Raw genomic sequence first — 16,323 nt, 5'->3', positions numbered from 1 at the left:
TAACACAATGTTAATCACATGTAATTCTCCCTTGTGATAATTTATGAAATTAAACCAATATAAAAAAAATTATGAGAATCAATACAAAAAAATTAACCCACTATAAAAAAAATATATCAACTTATTAAAAGAAAAATATTGCACCTTACCAAAAAAAAACAAATTAATAATATGAAGGTGGAAATGAAAGTAGAAGATGATCGATATTTGAAAATAAAGGAAAAAGGTGGAAGAAATGAATGGAATTTTCGGGTGTTTGTTTTCTGTAAAAGAAGATGAAGAAAGATGAAAATTTGTTGTAGAAGATGAAAATTTCTTTCAGGTGAAGATGAAAAAATGAAGGGGAAGATGAAGGGTTTTAAGGTGGAACGAGTGGAAGAAGACGAAATTGAGGTCTGAATGCGTCCGTTGAACAGACGCATTCTGACATATATATATATATATAAGTGCACGAAAAAAATAATTCGGATAAGGACAAAACTCACCCCTTTCCCCTAAATAAGTTGAGAACACCCAATTTTACTATTAAATTCGATTTTCACCCATAAAATCTAATTAACCCAAAATTCCTTTGAAACAATAGCAATTATTTTACAAGTTTGATTTCTATTAGTTGTTTTGAAAAGCTTATACAACTATTTGGAATCATTTGATAAAGAAAAAAAATTCATTTTAAACAAAAGCAATTATGTTACAAGTTTGAAATCTATTAATCGACTTGGGAAGTTCATACAACTATTTGAAATCATTTAACGAAGAACAAAATCCTTTTAAACAAAAGCAATTATACTTGTTGCACAAAAAGTAGATACTAGCTTATACATGGGCCATATTTTCTGGCCCGTTCACAAGGTGCACAAGATATATATATATATATATATACTATGGATTGACAAAAGGTCGATCATATTCAAATTCCATTCAAAATACCTTATACTATAAGATATCAAATACATTGTATTAATTATATCATATATATAGCTAATCCCCTCAATTAATTTGAACACTTAAAATTAATCCAAAATTAATTCTTAATTGAATATCTATTGAGCTACAAAATGGACTTTATGGATTTATAGACTTAAGCTCTAGTGGTACTTGGATAATTAATTAAACTCTTCAATTAAATTACCTAATTTCCATTAATTATCGGTCTGTTCAATAAAGACCGACAGTTGCACTCTCCACACTATAAATATATTTAGTGTCAATTGGATATAACCAATCAATAGTGTGATGACCTTTCACAAATTGCTCGTAAGTATAGTTGGGGCCAAATTTACCGTTTTGCACCTGTAGTTACATTTGACTCTTTAAATACCACTGATTCCTCTAATAAATCACAGTCCAACTATGACCAAGTCCCTCTCGGGCCAGGAGAGGGTGTGGCCACATTTTTTATGCCCTTGAATCAGTCCTCAATAGAGCAATTTATCTATTTACCCGATATTAGAGAACAAGAATTCTATCTTGTATAGCTATATTCCTAACTCCCCAAACAAATCCCAAAATGGTAAGCTTATTGAGTTGGCAATCTGGCCACTCTCATGCAAATCAAATGATTGCCTTCATGAGTGAGTAGGAGTTCACAATTCACTTAAGATTCAGGTCATGTCACCTATGGTCATCTTGGTGAAATGTAAGTCTCTACTATTAACGGTGTTATATAATGAGACTAACTATTTTGTGGCTCGATCTTATATAAACTCTTTGTTTGGGATACCTCGCTCATATGTCTCCATATGAATGATCATGATCAAATCATTGGTAGCACTTTACAACACTTGTAACATCTATAAAGTAGACTGTATCCATAATGTTAAGGTAACCAGTCTTATCCATTTACTACATACCATTTAGGTTATTATTTAAACAAGATCCACTTGTTTGTCTCTACATATTTGTTTAAATTACATAAAATAATGTAGAATCTTAGTTTATTGGATTGAGTGCATGCTTATAAAATAACAATTATTTTATTAACAACAATTTGTTTATACGAAGTTTACAAATTACGAGAATACAAGAGATTTAGGATACCAATCCAACATTGAATTATATATATTTTTTTGTGTATGTAACGTTGGCCTTTTGTCAATCCATAGTATATATATATATATATACCATGTGCACCTTGTGAACGAGCTGGAAAATATGACCCTGTATAAGTTAGTATCTACTTTTTGTGCAACAAGTATAATTACTTTTGTTTAAAAGGATTTTGTTATTTATTAAATGATTCCAAATAGTTGTCTAAATTTCCAAAGTCAATTAATATATTTCAAATTTGTAAAATGATTGCTTTTATTTAAAATGAACTTTTTTCTTTATCAAATGATTCCAAGTAGTTGTCTAAACTTTCCAAAACAACTAATAGAAATCAAACTTGTAAAATAATTGTTTTTGTTTAAAATGAATTTTGGAAGGAAAATAAAAAAACTAAAACCTAGACCATAATTCATGATTATAAAAAATATATCTACTTAATAAAAATTCAATCAAAATTTTATTCAAACAAACCATTTGAAGAATCATGGTATAAAAAAGTTCCAAAACAAACAAGTAGATCATTTGATATTCTTTTATATCATATTTTAGAGTTAGGAAAACTACAACAGATACCCCACATCCTATATCAACTCTGCACCCCAAACAGATATATAAACTCAGATAAAACAACTATGCACCCATGTGTGAACTCCTAGACATATGAACTCCCAAAACATATGAACTCTAGACATCTTATATCGCACCCCAAACAACCCCTTACTATTTACAAATAAGTGGGTGGACATTTGAAATGTATAACATACAAAAAAGGCTTCCAAACAATGAGATGATATTGGATCTAATCTCATCTCAACTCATATTGAACTCCCAAATAGCCCCTTAAAATATTCTTTATGCAATCAAAATTTATATCTATTCGAATCGATTAGTGCAATGTCACAATTTTAAATGAATCTATTTATCTCATACTCAACCAATAATCTAGAGCAAACAAAATGTAAATTTAAGGTTTTTTTTTTTAAAAAAAAAAAAAGAAAAACCAACTACAACTAAGTTGAAAAGTATATATGTTGTACCATTTTCAATAATTATTTTAAACTATAATTATAAAAAATAAAATTTTTGGGAATGAGATCTCTTAACCGGGACTAGTTTGATACTACATGTATTGTACATGTTGCATAAAGTTTTTTTTTTTAAAAAAAATAATTATAAAATTTTAATAATACAACTTAATTTATGAATAAAAGATTTCAATTTCGGTCTCAAATTAAAATATGACTATCCAAATTTTATTCAAAAGCAAATTGTACAACTTTAAGATTAAATTGTGGATCCAGTCTCAAATTTGGGCATCTTCCAAATTTATATTAAATTCATCAAAACTTAGGTTCTCTCATCCCTATTTTCAAATTAAATTGCGGGAAAGATCTAAAATTTATCCCAAATTGAAATTTGGTCATATTCCAAATTTTATTTCAAATTCAAATTATCCAACATTGAGTTTTTATCTTCAATCAAAATAAATTGCGGATAAAAAAATGTCTCAGTTGGTCTCTTATTAAAATTTGGGCATATCCTAAATTTTTATCTCAAACCAAAATTGATCAAGATTCAATTTCACATCAAATTCTATTCCAAATTCAAACCAAGATTTGGGTACCAATAAAATTTCTTCCCAATGTCAAGACCTTGGCATAATCTAAGTGTTGTCTTCAAAATGTAGGCACACTCCAAGCATCTACCAAATCAAAATTAGAGGAAAGAGAAAGACAAAATCACAAATTCTACCTCAAATTCACATGAAGAATTGAGTATATTCTAAATCTAAAAAAAATGATTGTTAAAATTTGGGATATTAAATTAAATTTGCAAATAAAGTGGAACATAAATTATACTTTAGTTCAAATTAAAGTTTACTTGAGAGAAAGCCAGGGACTAAAATTCATCTTTTGTTTACTTGGCGAAAGTATGTCAAGCAAACAAAATTTCAAATCAAAATTTTGAAAACGTGTATAAATCTCGAAAAGGGACATTTGTTGAATGAGAAATTTTGGCGAATCACGAGTTACTACATCATCAATGAAAGCCCGAGCCTATTGGAAAAATTATAAGTCTCTTAGGGGCCAACCCAATTCAAACCCATGGTAAAATTTTGGGCCAAATTAAAGATTAAACTCACTTCATTTGGGAGGGGTTGAAGGAATTGAAGGCAAAATCTCTTTGAAGATCTGAAGTCTGAAACTCCAAGGCTCTGAAGAACATAACTCCTCCAAAGTTTTGAGGATCAGAAGACACTAAAGCTCTGAAGATCAAAAGACACTAAAGCTCTAAAGATCAAAAGGCATATCAGAGTTTTGAAGACCGAAGTTCTTTGAAGATGCAAGCAATCTGACCACGCTTGAAGACTGAAGTCCTTTGGAAATACAAGTATTCTGAAGACTGAAGTCCTTTGAAGATACAAACACTCTTCTAAGATTGTTACTTCAAGAACGTTCGGTGCTTTTCTTCTTCAAGTCAAGCACATCCACCCAACCGAGAGAGAATCGGAGGATCAAGTACTAGAGATCGAACCGCATCGCATCAAATCAACCTCAACATCAACACGAACTCAAGTTTAACTCTACCAAACAAGTTTCTCCGGAAGCCTTAATCCTCCAAGAAGAGCTCAAAGGCCGATCATTCAAGAAAATCAACAAGCTCAAGGTAGATCGTCCAAAAAGAACAACAAGCCCAAAGGCCGATCGTCCAAGAAGATCAACAAGCCTAAAGCTGATCATCCAAGAAGATCAACAAGCTCAAAGGCCGATCATCCAAGAAGATCAACAAGTCCAAAAGTCGATCGTTCAAGAAGATCAATCAGCTTAAAGATTATAATTTGTTTTGAAAGCATCAAAATATTATGTATTATAGATTGCACTCACTTTCCACAAAATTAATACAAATACAAAGTTCAAGTTTCACAAAATAAATTTCTCTTGAAATCTCGTGCGAACAGGGTGATATCTTCCTATAAAAGATAGAATATATACTTAAAACAAAGAAATTAAACTTCTTAAAAAAAAAAAAAAAAGAAAGAAAGAAACATTGAAAAATATGTTGCTATTTACAAAATTAAAAAGTTACTTACAACAAAAATTCTATCCAAATAAGATAAGAAAGTAAAGAAGTTGGCTAGAGAGAGTCAACTAACAAAAAAAACAAAAAACAAAAAACAAAAAAGAGAAAAGATACATGATGAAAAATGAGATTTTGAAATTAGCTACTTGAGAAAATTTAGATATCAAATCATAATTTAATTTTATCTTGTTTAAAAATAATTGTCCTCTATTTAATATGAAGTAGAGATTATTAGAGATAAAATGCGACATGTTTTTAATTTTTTTACTATTATTTAACTTAGATATTAAAAATAAAATGTAATTTAAAAAAGAAATTTCTTGAATAAGATGTTAGAGGATAAAATATGATTTTTTTTAAAAATTTTCTTTATTTAAATAGAAGTAGAAATTATTAAAAATAAAATGTGATTTTTTTAATGATTTAAATATAAAATTACGTCAGATATCTTAAATAATTATCAACTAAAAAGTAAAAGAATAGAATAAATCAAATATTTCCTTTAGATAGTATAGATTATACATCAAACAAAATTGTTCATCACGTAGAGGAAATAAGTTTTCCTAATCTCATGTCCGAAGCTTATCTCAATTGTTTGTGGATTTAATACTCTCATAGATTAAGGGTGTTCTTTAATCGAGGGATCTTAACTAATTACCGTAATTTGGATTCGTATTTGCAATCATAGTGAGTAATAGAGAATTAATTGAAATAATGACTAATATCAATTAACATCACATGTAATTATAATTTATTTCTTTATTTATTTTTCTGTCTTATGTTTCAAAATCTCAACACTCCTGTCCTTGAAATTTTAATAATGCTCCTAAATTATGAGGTTTGTTATAATTACATCCCTAAATTTTTAATTCGATCAATCACCTTCCCTAGACTTTATAAAATGTTAGTAATTAAATCCATAGGTTAAATTTGAGTAACACACATATACAAGAGAAAGGCAATTCTATTTGTTTTCTTCTCTTTTTCTTCGCTTCATTTCCATTTCCATCTACTTCATCGCTGCCAGTTTTCCGCCTGAAGCTCTTCCCATAAAATCTGGCTATCTTCCGATCAATCCCACCACCGGCTCCGTCATTTTCTTCACCTTCTACGAAGCCCAAACCCCGATTTCCTCCCTCTCGAAAACCCTTCTAATTTGGCTTCAAGTAGCCCTAGTTGTTCTTCCATGGTCGGCAATTTCTGCGAGCTCGGTCCATGGCGAGTCAGTTTCCACAAACAAAAAATCGAACCCATTCCCTTAATCCCTAATCCCGGCTCATGGAGTCGAAGATTTGGCCCTCTATTTCTTGACAACCCAATTGGAACTAGCTTCAACATTGCAACCACAAAAGATGATATCCCTAAAAACCAATACTTTGTTTCTAAGTATCCTTTTACTGCAACAACTTCGTTTATTGAGCTAGAGTTAGCATTTAAGAATCGATCCAGTTAACAGATCCAATTACTCAAGTTGCTACTCATGGGTTGAATGCTCTTTAATGACAAACAAAAAAAGGAGATGAAGAAGCATTGAATCACGTTGAAGTAGAGAGCTTGTACTTTTATTCCATCGCACAAACTTTCTCCGCCCTTTCTTCCGGCGATAAAGTATCTTCTCTTCTCCCTATTTTCACTAAACCGGTCATTTTTTCCTCCTCCTCGATTCCTCTGTAACGTTGAGCAAAGCTTTTTTTTTTTCTTGTGACAAATTTGCCCTTCTCCTACATATGTGTTAGTTACCCAATTTTAACTCAAAGGGGGTTGATTGCAATACTTTATAAAGTCTGGAGGAGGTGATTGATCAAATTAAAAATTTAGGGGTATAATTATAACAAACTTCATACTTTAGGGTGGTTTGTGCAATTTTTCATTTTTTTCTTAAAAAAGAAATTGCCCTATCAAGATTAAAATAGGCACATCATCAATATATTTTGATTTAAAATTAGTTTCGTCATCATCTTAGTCAGCTTTTCTTAAAGTCCATAACGATTTTATTGTATCGAGGAATAAAATTGAGTATATTGAAATCTCAAAGATAAAAGTGTGAAATATAATAACGAATTAGAAACTAAATCCAAAATCTAAGAAGTAAAAGAATATTTTTTTCTTCTTATTATTATTTTTTTAAATCACAAAACATTCAAACAATATAACATTCATAAAAACAAGTAAAACAAACCACTCAATACAATGAAAAGAAAAAAAACGACCACATGCTCATCTTAAGCCCAAGCAAGTGAGGGAGTGCACCAATAAATTAAAAACATTGTCTCACGGGGGGAAGGATAAGAATCCCAAATCGAGTGTAATCGATCGAGCCTATGCAAGTATAAAAGGAGGCTTTAAAGAGATACGAAGAAGAACCATCAAGGGGATTAACCATTTCCAGACAATCAAATTCAATCCAAATAAGCATAACTCAATTAGGATGAATTATATATATATATATATTATATATATATTATATATATATAAAACAGACAATTTAAACATTTCGATATTCGAAAATTGAGACGATAAGTCAAAGTGAGCATAAAATATAGTGTCAATTGACATAAAATTGTACACAACAATTCCAGTTCTTCAAAAATCATTTAACACGTAAAAACAAAGTGGAATGGTTTCTCCATAAAATTTACGTATAACAAAATGTCATTGTTTACGAGTGATAAACCCGCGACGCAAATCACTGATAAACAATGACATTTTTATATATTTATAAAAAAATCGATTCATTTTATTTTATATGAAAACAAACCTAAAATTTGAGTACGTAAAATTTGTCATTTGCAATTTACCATAAAGCCTTAAAAATAGATTAGTTCTCTCAATCAAATCTTAGGGATATACCAATATGGTTACCCTTCCCCTTTCTTTTTTTAACTGCACCAATATGTTTACTTTATCTATACTTAAATTTGCTATTTTTGACATTATTTACAATAATAAAGACATTTCCCTTCATACCCTTCAAGAATTCATAAACACAATAATAACAAAATGTACTAATATGTAAAATAATATGAAAAATTAACATGTTTTTTAGAAAAGAATTATTGATCTGTCAACTTATTTAAAAGGTGCAAAATTTTTATTTATTAATTTAAATATATTTTTTTTATTTTTATATTTTTTCTAGAAATATCCATCAACATCTTATTAATATTTTCACGAGGTTTCTTTACTAGTTTTTAGTACAAGATGAGACTTGGATACTTCCATCAATAACATAGGGTGTTAAAAAAAACCTGATAATCCGACCAATCGGGACTACCCAACCCAAACCGTTGGGTTGGGTTAGATTTTATTTTGGGTTGGATTGGGTTAAAATGTTAAAAAATATTAAATTCGGATTGGGGCAAGGGTTACCCAATTTTAGGATCGGGCCGACCAGACCCGAATATATATACATACAAAAGTGACGGAAAAAATAGGCATTTAAAAAAAAAAAGAACCGATGACCCAACCCGATCCAACCCAGAAATTTTGGGTTGAGTTGACCCTCTAAAAAATAACTAATAGGGTTCATTATTAGCCCATCCGAATTTTTGGATTGGTCCACAAAAATCTTCCAACCCAACCCAACCCGAACTATGTACACCCCTAGTTTCAAATCTATAAAATCGGATTTAATCCTAAAATTTCACTAAAGTGGGCCCAAGCAATAATCAATCAAGTGGAGAAACCTTCAAATTTACTCATAAAATAATGGTCAATATATTTTTAAACGACAAATCGAAGTTCCACTTTCGACACCCTTAGTTGGGCTGGGCCCAGCCCAGACAAAAAAGCGTCTTACGAGACCATCCTCTGACACATTACGACACGTCGGAATCGTATTAAGAACCGGTCCAGCGAAACCGGGTCGAATCAAAACCGACCCGTTACAGCTCATAGACTGTTTTTCCTTTTACACCGCTCCCTCTCTCTCCTCTCCCTCCTTCTGCTTCAGTTCATTTGAAAATCGGTGAAACAAATTTTCAGTTTCCGGCAATGGCCGACGAAGAAGTGGAGCTTAGCGACGAGCAGAAGAAGGAGATCGCGAAGTGGTTTCTCCTAAACGCTCCCGCCGGAGAAATCCAATTCGTTGCCAAAGGTCATAATTACATTTCGGTTCATATAGATGTGTATTTTTTGCATTTGCATTGTGTACGATCATTTCCGGTGATTTTTATTGGTTGAATTATATATTTGATGTTTCGTACGTTTATCAATTTTCAGATGTGAAGAAGATTTTGAACGACGATGAGTTGTACCACGAGGCGGCGTCTGAAGCTTTTCCTCAGTACAACAAATCACATATGATTTTCATTGAAATGCCTGGCAGAGTAGGAGATGTAAGTTTGTTATAAGGATAGTCGTTTTTTGCTGCTATTTTCATTGCGGATAAGGTTGGGGAACTAGTTTTTATCGATTCGTGATAATTGTAGCGAGTGGCGTGAAGAGCCTGCATCTTGTTTTCACTGCATGCATCAGGCTTGTTTCTGTTTTATTTAAATTTAAAGTAGTTTTTTTCTGGCAGTTTTATGTGGTTTTGGAATTGTTATGCTGTTTTATCTTGGGATTTAAATGGAATACTCTCCAGCCCCATCCAAATAGATGCAAAAGCTTCACAAACTGGAGTTAATGGCCACGATTTCGTGCATATCTAGTGAAACAAACTGATATAGATGGTCAGTCCAGTAGGTGGTTGCATGCTTTCGAAAATCAAGCATTTGTACAATTTGTGAAAGGAGAATTTGATTATTATTATCATAAAATTACGTTCTAGAAAGCTTGCAGATTAATTATTTTGTTTTCTTTATGCTTCTCAGTCCTCTCATGTGATGAATTCAGGTGATTATTACACCGTTCAATGAGCTTGAAGAAAACGAGTTCCTTGATCCAAGAACTGCACAAGTTGCTATAATTGATAATATCAAACAGGTAAGGGTTCAGTCTGAATCAATCTCAGCAGAGTAACCATTTTATGGTAGTAAAAGTCAATTTCTAGCTTAATGTCTAAATGGCTAAGCTAGAAATTGACTTTTTCCTTTCTTGAGACATGGAGAGATGAAGAAAGCATGATCACAAGATTGTCCATAGAACTGACTTACTTATTGTGGGAAATTGAGTATTTTTATTTTGTTTGCCATTTTTAAAGGTTAATACCATGCTTTTTTTAGTTGATGTTACATATCATAGAGCATTGTCTATTGATTTAATCTGTATTGACAAAATCAGAAAACATGTTTATCTAATTATGCATGAAACAAACTTAGGCTAAATTGTTAATTGCACTAGTATTGATTAACTTCTCATGTCTTCTGGTTTATTCTATTCATAGTGTTAACAATTAAATTTATGAAAATTACTTACCGCTATACATCCCTCCCCTCTCTTTCGTGGTCTAATTTAGCTTTCTAAGTTGTTTTATTATTTGCTCTGTTTTTGTATTTGGTGTTTAATTGACTTAGGCGTGTGCTGGAGTGAGACCTGCACTGGATGAGGAACTCCCCTCTGCATACGTTGAGGAATTTCGGTAGGCTTTATGACTAGTTTGAAAAACTGAAAACTAGTAACCATCCTTATTGGAGGTTTATAATGTTAAATGATTTGGCAGATGTGAGTTTTAAACTTTGCAACATATGAACCACCATTGTTTAACCTAAGGAAATAAGGGTCCTCTAAATAATTTAGAAGGAATGAGTTCAAACCATGATGACCATTCACCTTGAAGTTTATATTTTACGAGTTTTCTTGCAACCAAATGTAGTGGGATCAAATAGTTATCCCACAAGAATAGTTGAGGTACACACAAGTTGATTTGGATATTTAAAAATATATATAAACGAAAAATAAAATCCCATATATGTGATTACTGATTAGGCCGTCTCCTTGAAGTGAATATTGCTTATATCAACCTGTCTAAAGTTTCTCCTTTGTTTAACATCGACAGAAGTCTGTCGTGTTAACAACAAATATTTATACTTCTATAACATATTTGTAAAATAATTTAAGCCATTTTTCAGCAGACATCAACAGACCACAACTAAAATTGTGGTTTTCGTACAATATGCTTAGAGTCTAGACTATTCCAGGTCAAATGAGAATATTTCTCCCTGAAACCTGAAGTAAATAAACCTCAAGATGTCTATGAATAACAATCAGTTTTTCTTTATTATGTATTCTATGTTATGGCAGATGTGCCGTAGATACAGAAATTGCTCGATATGTTGGTGAAGCGTATCCAAAAGGTGTTTGCTCAGTTTTCTGTGTGAATGGAAAAGATGCAGAGGGACCTGAATCTGATTTTGAGCTTGCTGTGGTTATTGCTGCTGCTAGACATAGCCCTCAGAACTTCTGGTGCGTGCATACTGCATAATCATCATTATTTGCCTCAGCAACTTCTTGACTTCTTTATTTGCCTTCTCCTATTCTTGTTCTTTTTTCTCTTCCTTTTCTTTGTTGTGATGTGTCAGGTCTGGAAGAATTAAGTATCATCAAGTGTCTATTTAAATTTAGGAAAAAATACTTTTTTGGTCCCTAGGTTTTGGGTCTAGTTTCTATTTAGTCCCTAGGTTTCAAAATGTTATACATTTAGTTCTTAAGTTTTGAGTTTGATTTCAATTTAGTTCCTAGGTTTCAAAGTGCTACAATTTTACCCTTGACATTTGAGTTTTATTTCAATTTGGTCCCTGTGTTTCAAGATTTACACTTTTAATCTCGATTTTTCACTAAATATTCACTTTCTGTCTTTAGAGTTAATTCATGTTAATAAATTATTTTTTTTTAAAAAATAATTATAATTAATTAACTTTCACTATTTTGATCACTTTCAAAATTACATTTAAAATTTCACTTCATAATTATTTTTAATTAATTAATGAAAATTGACGTCAATAATTGAAAGTGACTATTTAATAAAAATTAATTTTAAAAATGCAAAACCTTAAAATTAATGGACCAAATTGAAATAAAACTCAAATCTCAAGAGTAAAATTGTAACGTTTCAAAACTTAAGGACTAAATTGAAATAAAACTCAAAACTTAAGGATTAAATGTGTAACATTTTAAAACATAGGGACCAAATAGAAACTAGAGCTAAAATTTAGGTATCAAAAAGGTATTATTCTCTTGAATTTATTTTTAATTGCAGAAAATGTGATGCTTTTGGTTCATCTGTTGCTGATGGCATTTCAATTTAGTTAACGAATTCATTTTGCAGAATTCAAGTTCAACTCATTTTATTTGATGTCTGTTCCCATTCTTGTGCAGTAATGGAAGTTGGCGTTCTACATGGAACATTGAGTGCAAAAGTGATTTTCAAGCTCTTGAAATAAGAGGGAAAATGCAGGTACTTTCTGTTACTTAATCCAAGTGCACAATAGATTCATGCCTCTCTCTTGTTCTCTCTCATTTTTTGGACTTGAACTTTATTTTTTAATGTATTATTAAAACCTCAACAATTCATATTTTGGGCTCTTTTCTCTCTGCTCTCTCTAGGTGGGTGCCCATTATTTTGAGGAGGGAAATGTTCAATTAGATGCAAAGCATGAATGCAATGATTCAACTATCCTACAGGTCATTACCAATTTGAAAGTTTTCTTTTTAGTTATTATTTCCAGTCAGTATTGTTACCTTAGGTGGAATCAAATGCTTGGTTACTTTTGTTGCTTTTTACATCAGTTTGGATAGAGCATTGGACATCCCAATATGCGGTGCAACATGTTCATGTAAAATGAAATCTTCATTTTATAGTAGGTTCAGTTATACTAAAATATAATATTGTTGATAACATCCTTGTAGTTGTAGGCATATTCTCATAACTCTGCAGTTCATTTTCCTCTGTTTGTACATCAGACGTTTTCATTTCTTCTCAGCATAAATAGGGATTAACTTTCTTTTCAAATTGTTGAAATTTGTTGTTTTAGGCTCCTGAAGATTGTGCAGTTGCGATAGCCAATATTATTCGTCATCACGAAGCAGAATACTTAGCATCTCTTGAGGTTCTGCATAAATCTCTAATCATTATTATTTATTGGGGTTTCTAGGAAGATTAACTAATACTTGTATGCTTGACAGACATCCTATTCAAACTTGCCAGATACCACCTTCAAGGTACTCTATTTTAATTGGGTGAAAAGTATTGCATTTCTAGAGCCTTCCATTGGAGTAAATATGTGAAATGAATTTCATCTGTTATCCCATAATCTTTACACCATCTAATCCTAGGAAAAGTGGGAGTGGGAGAAATTTATAAAAAATTGTTGACTCAAGGAAGTGAAGAAGCCATTTTGATCTTATCTTATTTTTGTCATGAACTCTGAATATGATAATAATAATTTGAAAAATATGCTGATTCTGTCAGTTCTTTAATGGTTGATTCCTCAATTGGAACATTAGTATTATGCATCTCAGAGTGCCAATTGTGAACTTCATCAACCTATTATACGACGATTCTATGTGGATTTGAATTCATTTGTTGTAAATCTCATGCAATGTCTGAAGTTGAAGTTATTCATATATCTGGTCACAGTTTTTTTTCCTCTCTGTTTCATGCCTACTTCAATGGCGTCATTTGGTCCAAAAATTACCTTATTATCTCTTGTCCTTAAATTTACATTTTGAAAGAATAGGGAAATGCTGTTATTGATGTAGTTTTGGTACTTTGTGTTGCTACACCTTGTGATCTTAATTGTGCTATGTTCTCAACAAATTTGTCTGTTATCTCGGATCTTTTATTGTGCATCGTAGGATCTTCGGAGGAAGCTTCCTGTTACTCGGACCCTATTTCCATGGCATAATACCTCACAATTCAGCTTAACAAGAGACATTGCTAAAGAACTTGGAATTGGAAAGTAAATGCACAAACATCAAAACACAGTAGCTTTGTTCACTTTTACAGGTAAAACAAAGATACTAATTTCATTCCCCTTTCGTTTGCTTGCTAAATCGCTTAACTCTGCCTTTGGAGTTTCCTTATTTTTTTGTCCTTTCCTCGAGATTCGCTTCCTTGTAGTATTCATTCTTGTGAGTTGTATAGGTGCAAGTGCAACGGGATGCTTCCGATTGTAAGTACTTATAATTTGTAAAGTTAAGATTATATGTTTTGTTTTATTGCATTTGATTCTGAAATAGATTATATAATTGGTTGCTTCTTCTTGTTTTTCTGACCTTTTATTTGCCCTTTGTCTCCATCCATGCCTATCTGTTAGAATTTCTTTTCCTCATTTATAAGTCACTCCATATTAGCTGGTTTGTTCTTTGTTCAATTAATTTGGCTCCCTTTGTTTATTTTTAAATTTTATAGCACCACTTATTTACTACTATTATTGTTATAATTCATTAGTTCTTCTACCTGCCCTTTGATGGCTAGGTTAGGTAGGTTCCCCAACCTCCCATGTGTTTGTGGTTGGGTGTTTTTTGTGAAAGGCTATTGTTATTAACATCCTTAAATTAAAAAATAATAATTACTGTTGATTTTTGACCGAAACCGTTAGTAGTTTGTTTCGATAATGTCTTTGAACTTTTGAAAAATTCATTAATACCTTTAAACTTAAAAAAAATTTAAAAATACTAAAAATACTTTTACTGTAGGCATATAGATGTAAATGGTTAGAATTTAGTTTAAAAAATGCTATTAAACATTTAATAGTTGCATTAATACTCTTAACTTTTTGAAACAAAATAAAGAAATCCCTTATAGATTTTATTTATTTTTTTATTTTATTTTTTTATTTTTTTGCAAAGATATTGTAATTAAAGTGTGGAGTGAGGGAATCGAATCTCAGACTTTGAGGTTAATAGTATAAACACTATGCCAGTTGAGCTATGTTCATGTAAGCAAATTTCCTTATAGTTAGTATATGCATGAAAATCGTTTATAAATACCCTCACCTCTCTTTTCCATTTCAATCAATGACCATGCATTTCCTCAAATCTCATTCATCCCTTTTTCATTATCGATACACATGTTTAAGGAAGTTTTCCTTCTTCTCTCTAATGGTTGTCCTCAAAATTATGCAAATTCTCGATGGTTTCCATCTAAATACTGACATTTTGTAAACTTCTTTTTTTTAATAGATGAGAGGTGTTCATGCAACTTTTGAATGTGGTTTTGGTTGACAAATCAACTACCAGAATATTCTCTTTCTTTTTTAAAAAGTCCTTTTTAGAAAAGGTTTTAAGAATATTAATGAAACTTTTGAAAGTCTTAAAGGGATTAGTTTCATAACACGTGATTTGTAATGTTCAAAATAGGTACATTTGGACTTATAACAAATTTGCAAATTAGATTTGTAACAAATTTATCTGTTGAACTATCTAGTTTATAGAATACAAATTAGATAAACTCAATATAAAATACAATGTGCAAATTAAATTAAAAATGGAAATTATTCTATTTTGAATTATTTGCGTAATTATGTGGCATTTTTGTAGTTTTGATGCTTATTATTTTAAATATTTAATTTTTTTTTACTCATATCTTGGTTTATAAATAATTATATTATCTTAAGAGCTAACTCTTACCAATTAGATTAAAATATAGTACGTTTTAAATTAACGTGTATTATTAATTAAAATTAAATATGATAAAAACGTGACTTCTTTAGTGATAATATAATTGGTTACAAATATTAATTTATGTGTAGATTTAGGATATAAAATGATATTAAAAATATTCGGGTACAATGATATTTAATGAAATACTCTTTAACATTTTTCATACAAATTTTCACTAGATGTGTTTTATTATCTACACATAAATTATTAATTTTTTTTTTCAAATGTTGGTTGGGTTTTATATGTTAAAATTATGAAAAAAAAAAACAACAAAAAACAAAAGTAACAAAAAAACAAAAAAAAAACAAAAAAAACAAAAACAAAAACAAAAACAAATTTTTTGTGATTAGAGATATTTTTACCAACAATTCTGATATTGTACTATATTTAAAATGTAAAACATACACTTCATCTAAAACTTTTTAAAGTAAAACCTCAAACATTTTTTTCTCCACAAATCTCATTATATAATTTTAACATTTATGTCCTATTTAAAATATTTCATAAATAAAAACTCTCATAAACTTTTTTTTGTTGTTGTATTTGATTTAGAAAAAAGCTAATAATTATTATTTTCAATGTAATTTCTAAGGATTCTTTTGATTGAATTGAGAAAAAAAATGTTTTTTAAAAAACTCATTTTATTTA

General features: G+C 30.5%; 1 protein-coding gene across 1 annotated transcript; it reads left to right on the top strand.

The window, feature by feature from the left end:
- Positions 1 to 9,123: 9,123 nt before the first annotated feature.
- On the top strand, positions 9,124 to 14,285 carry LOC120079512 (F-actin-capping protein subunit alpha). The gene is made up of 10 exons (XM_039033722.1): positions 9,124 to 9,226; positions 9,352 to 9,467; positions 9,967 to 10,056; positions 10,587 to 10,651; positions 11,314 to 11,475; positions 12,388 to 12,466; positions 12,616 to 12,693; positions 13,044 to 13,118; positions 13,195 to 13,230; positions 13,867 to 14,285. Exons 1-10 carry the CDS (start codon positions 9,124 to 9,126, stop codon positions 13,972 to 13,974), a joined length of 912 nt encoding a protein of 303 aa, XP_038889650.1. The 3' UTR covers positions 13,975 to 14,285.
- The last annotated feature ends 2,038 nt before the right edge of the window (positions 14,286 to 16,323 follow it).

The sequence above is a fragment of the Benincasa hispida genome, chromosome 6 (assembly GCF_009727055.1).
Source record: "Benincasa hispida cultivar B227 chromosome 6, ASM972705v1, whole genome shotgun sequence".
Lineage (NCBI taxonomy): Eukaryota > Viridiplantae > Streptophyta > Magnoliopsida > Cucurbitales > Cucurbitaceae > Benincasa > Benincasa hispida.
The sequence above is the reverse complement of the archived record's forward strand: the minus strand, read 5'-3'. Positions and strand labels throughout refer to the sequence as shown.

Bases quoted from the DNA above. Each gene is read 5' to 3' on its own strand.
- LOC120079512 (XM_039033722.1), top strand. From the start codon at position 9,124: ATGGCCGACGAAGAAGTGGAGCTTAGCGACGAGCAGAAGAAGGAGATC. The intron at 9,468-9,966 runs GTAAGTTTGTTA...TGATGAATTCAG, and splicing joins TGCCTGGCAGAGTAGGAGAT to GTGATTATTACACCGTTCAA. The intron at 12,694-13,043 runs GTCATTACCAAT...TTGTTGTTTTAG, and splicing joins ATGATTCAACTATCCTACAG to GCTCCTGAAGATTGTGCAGT.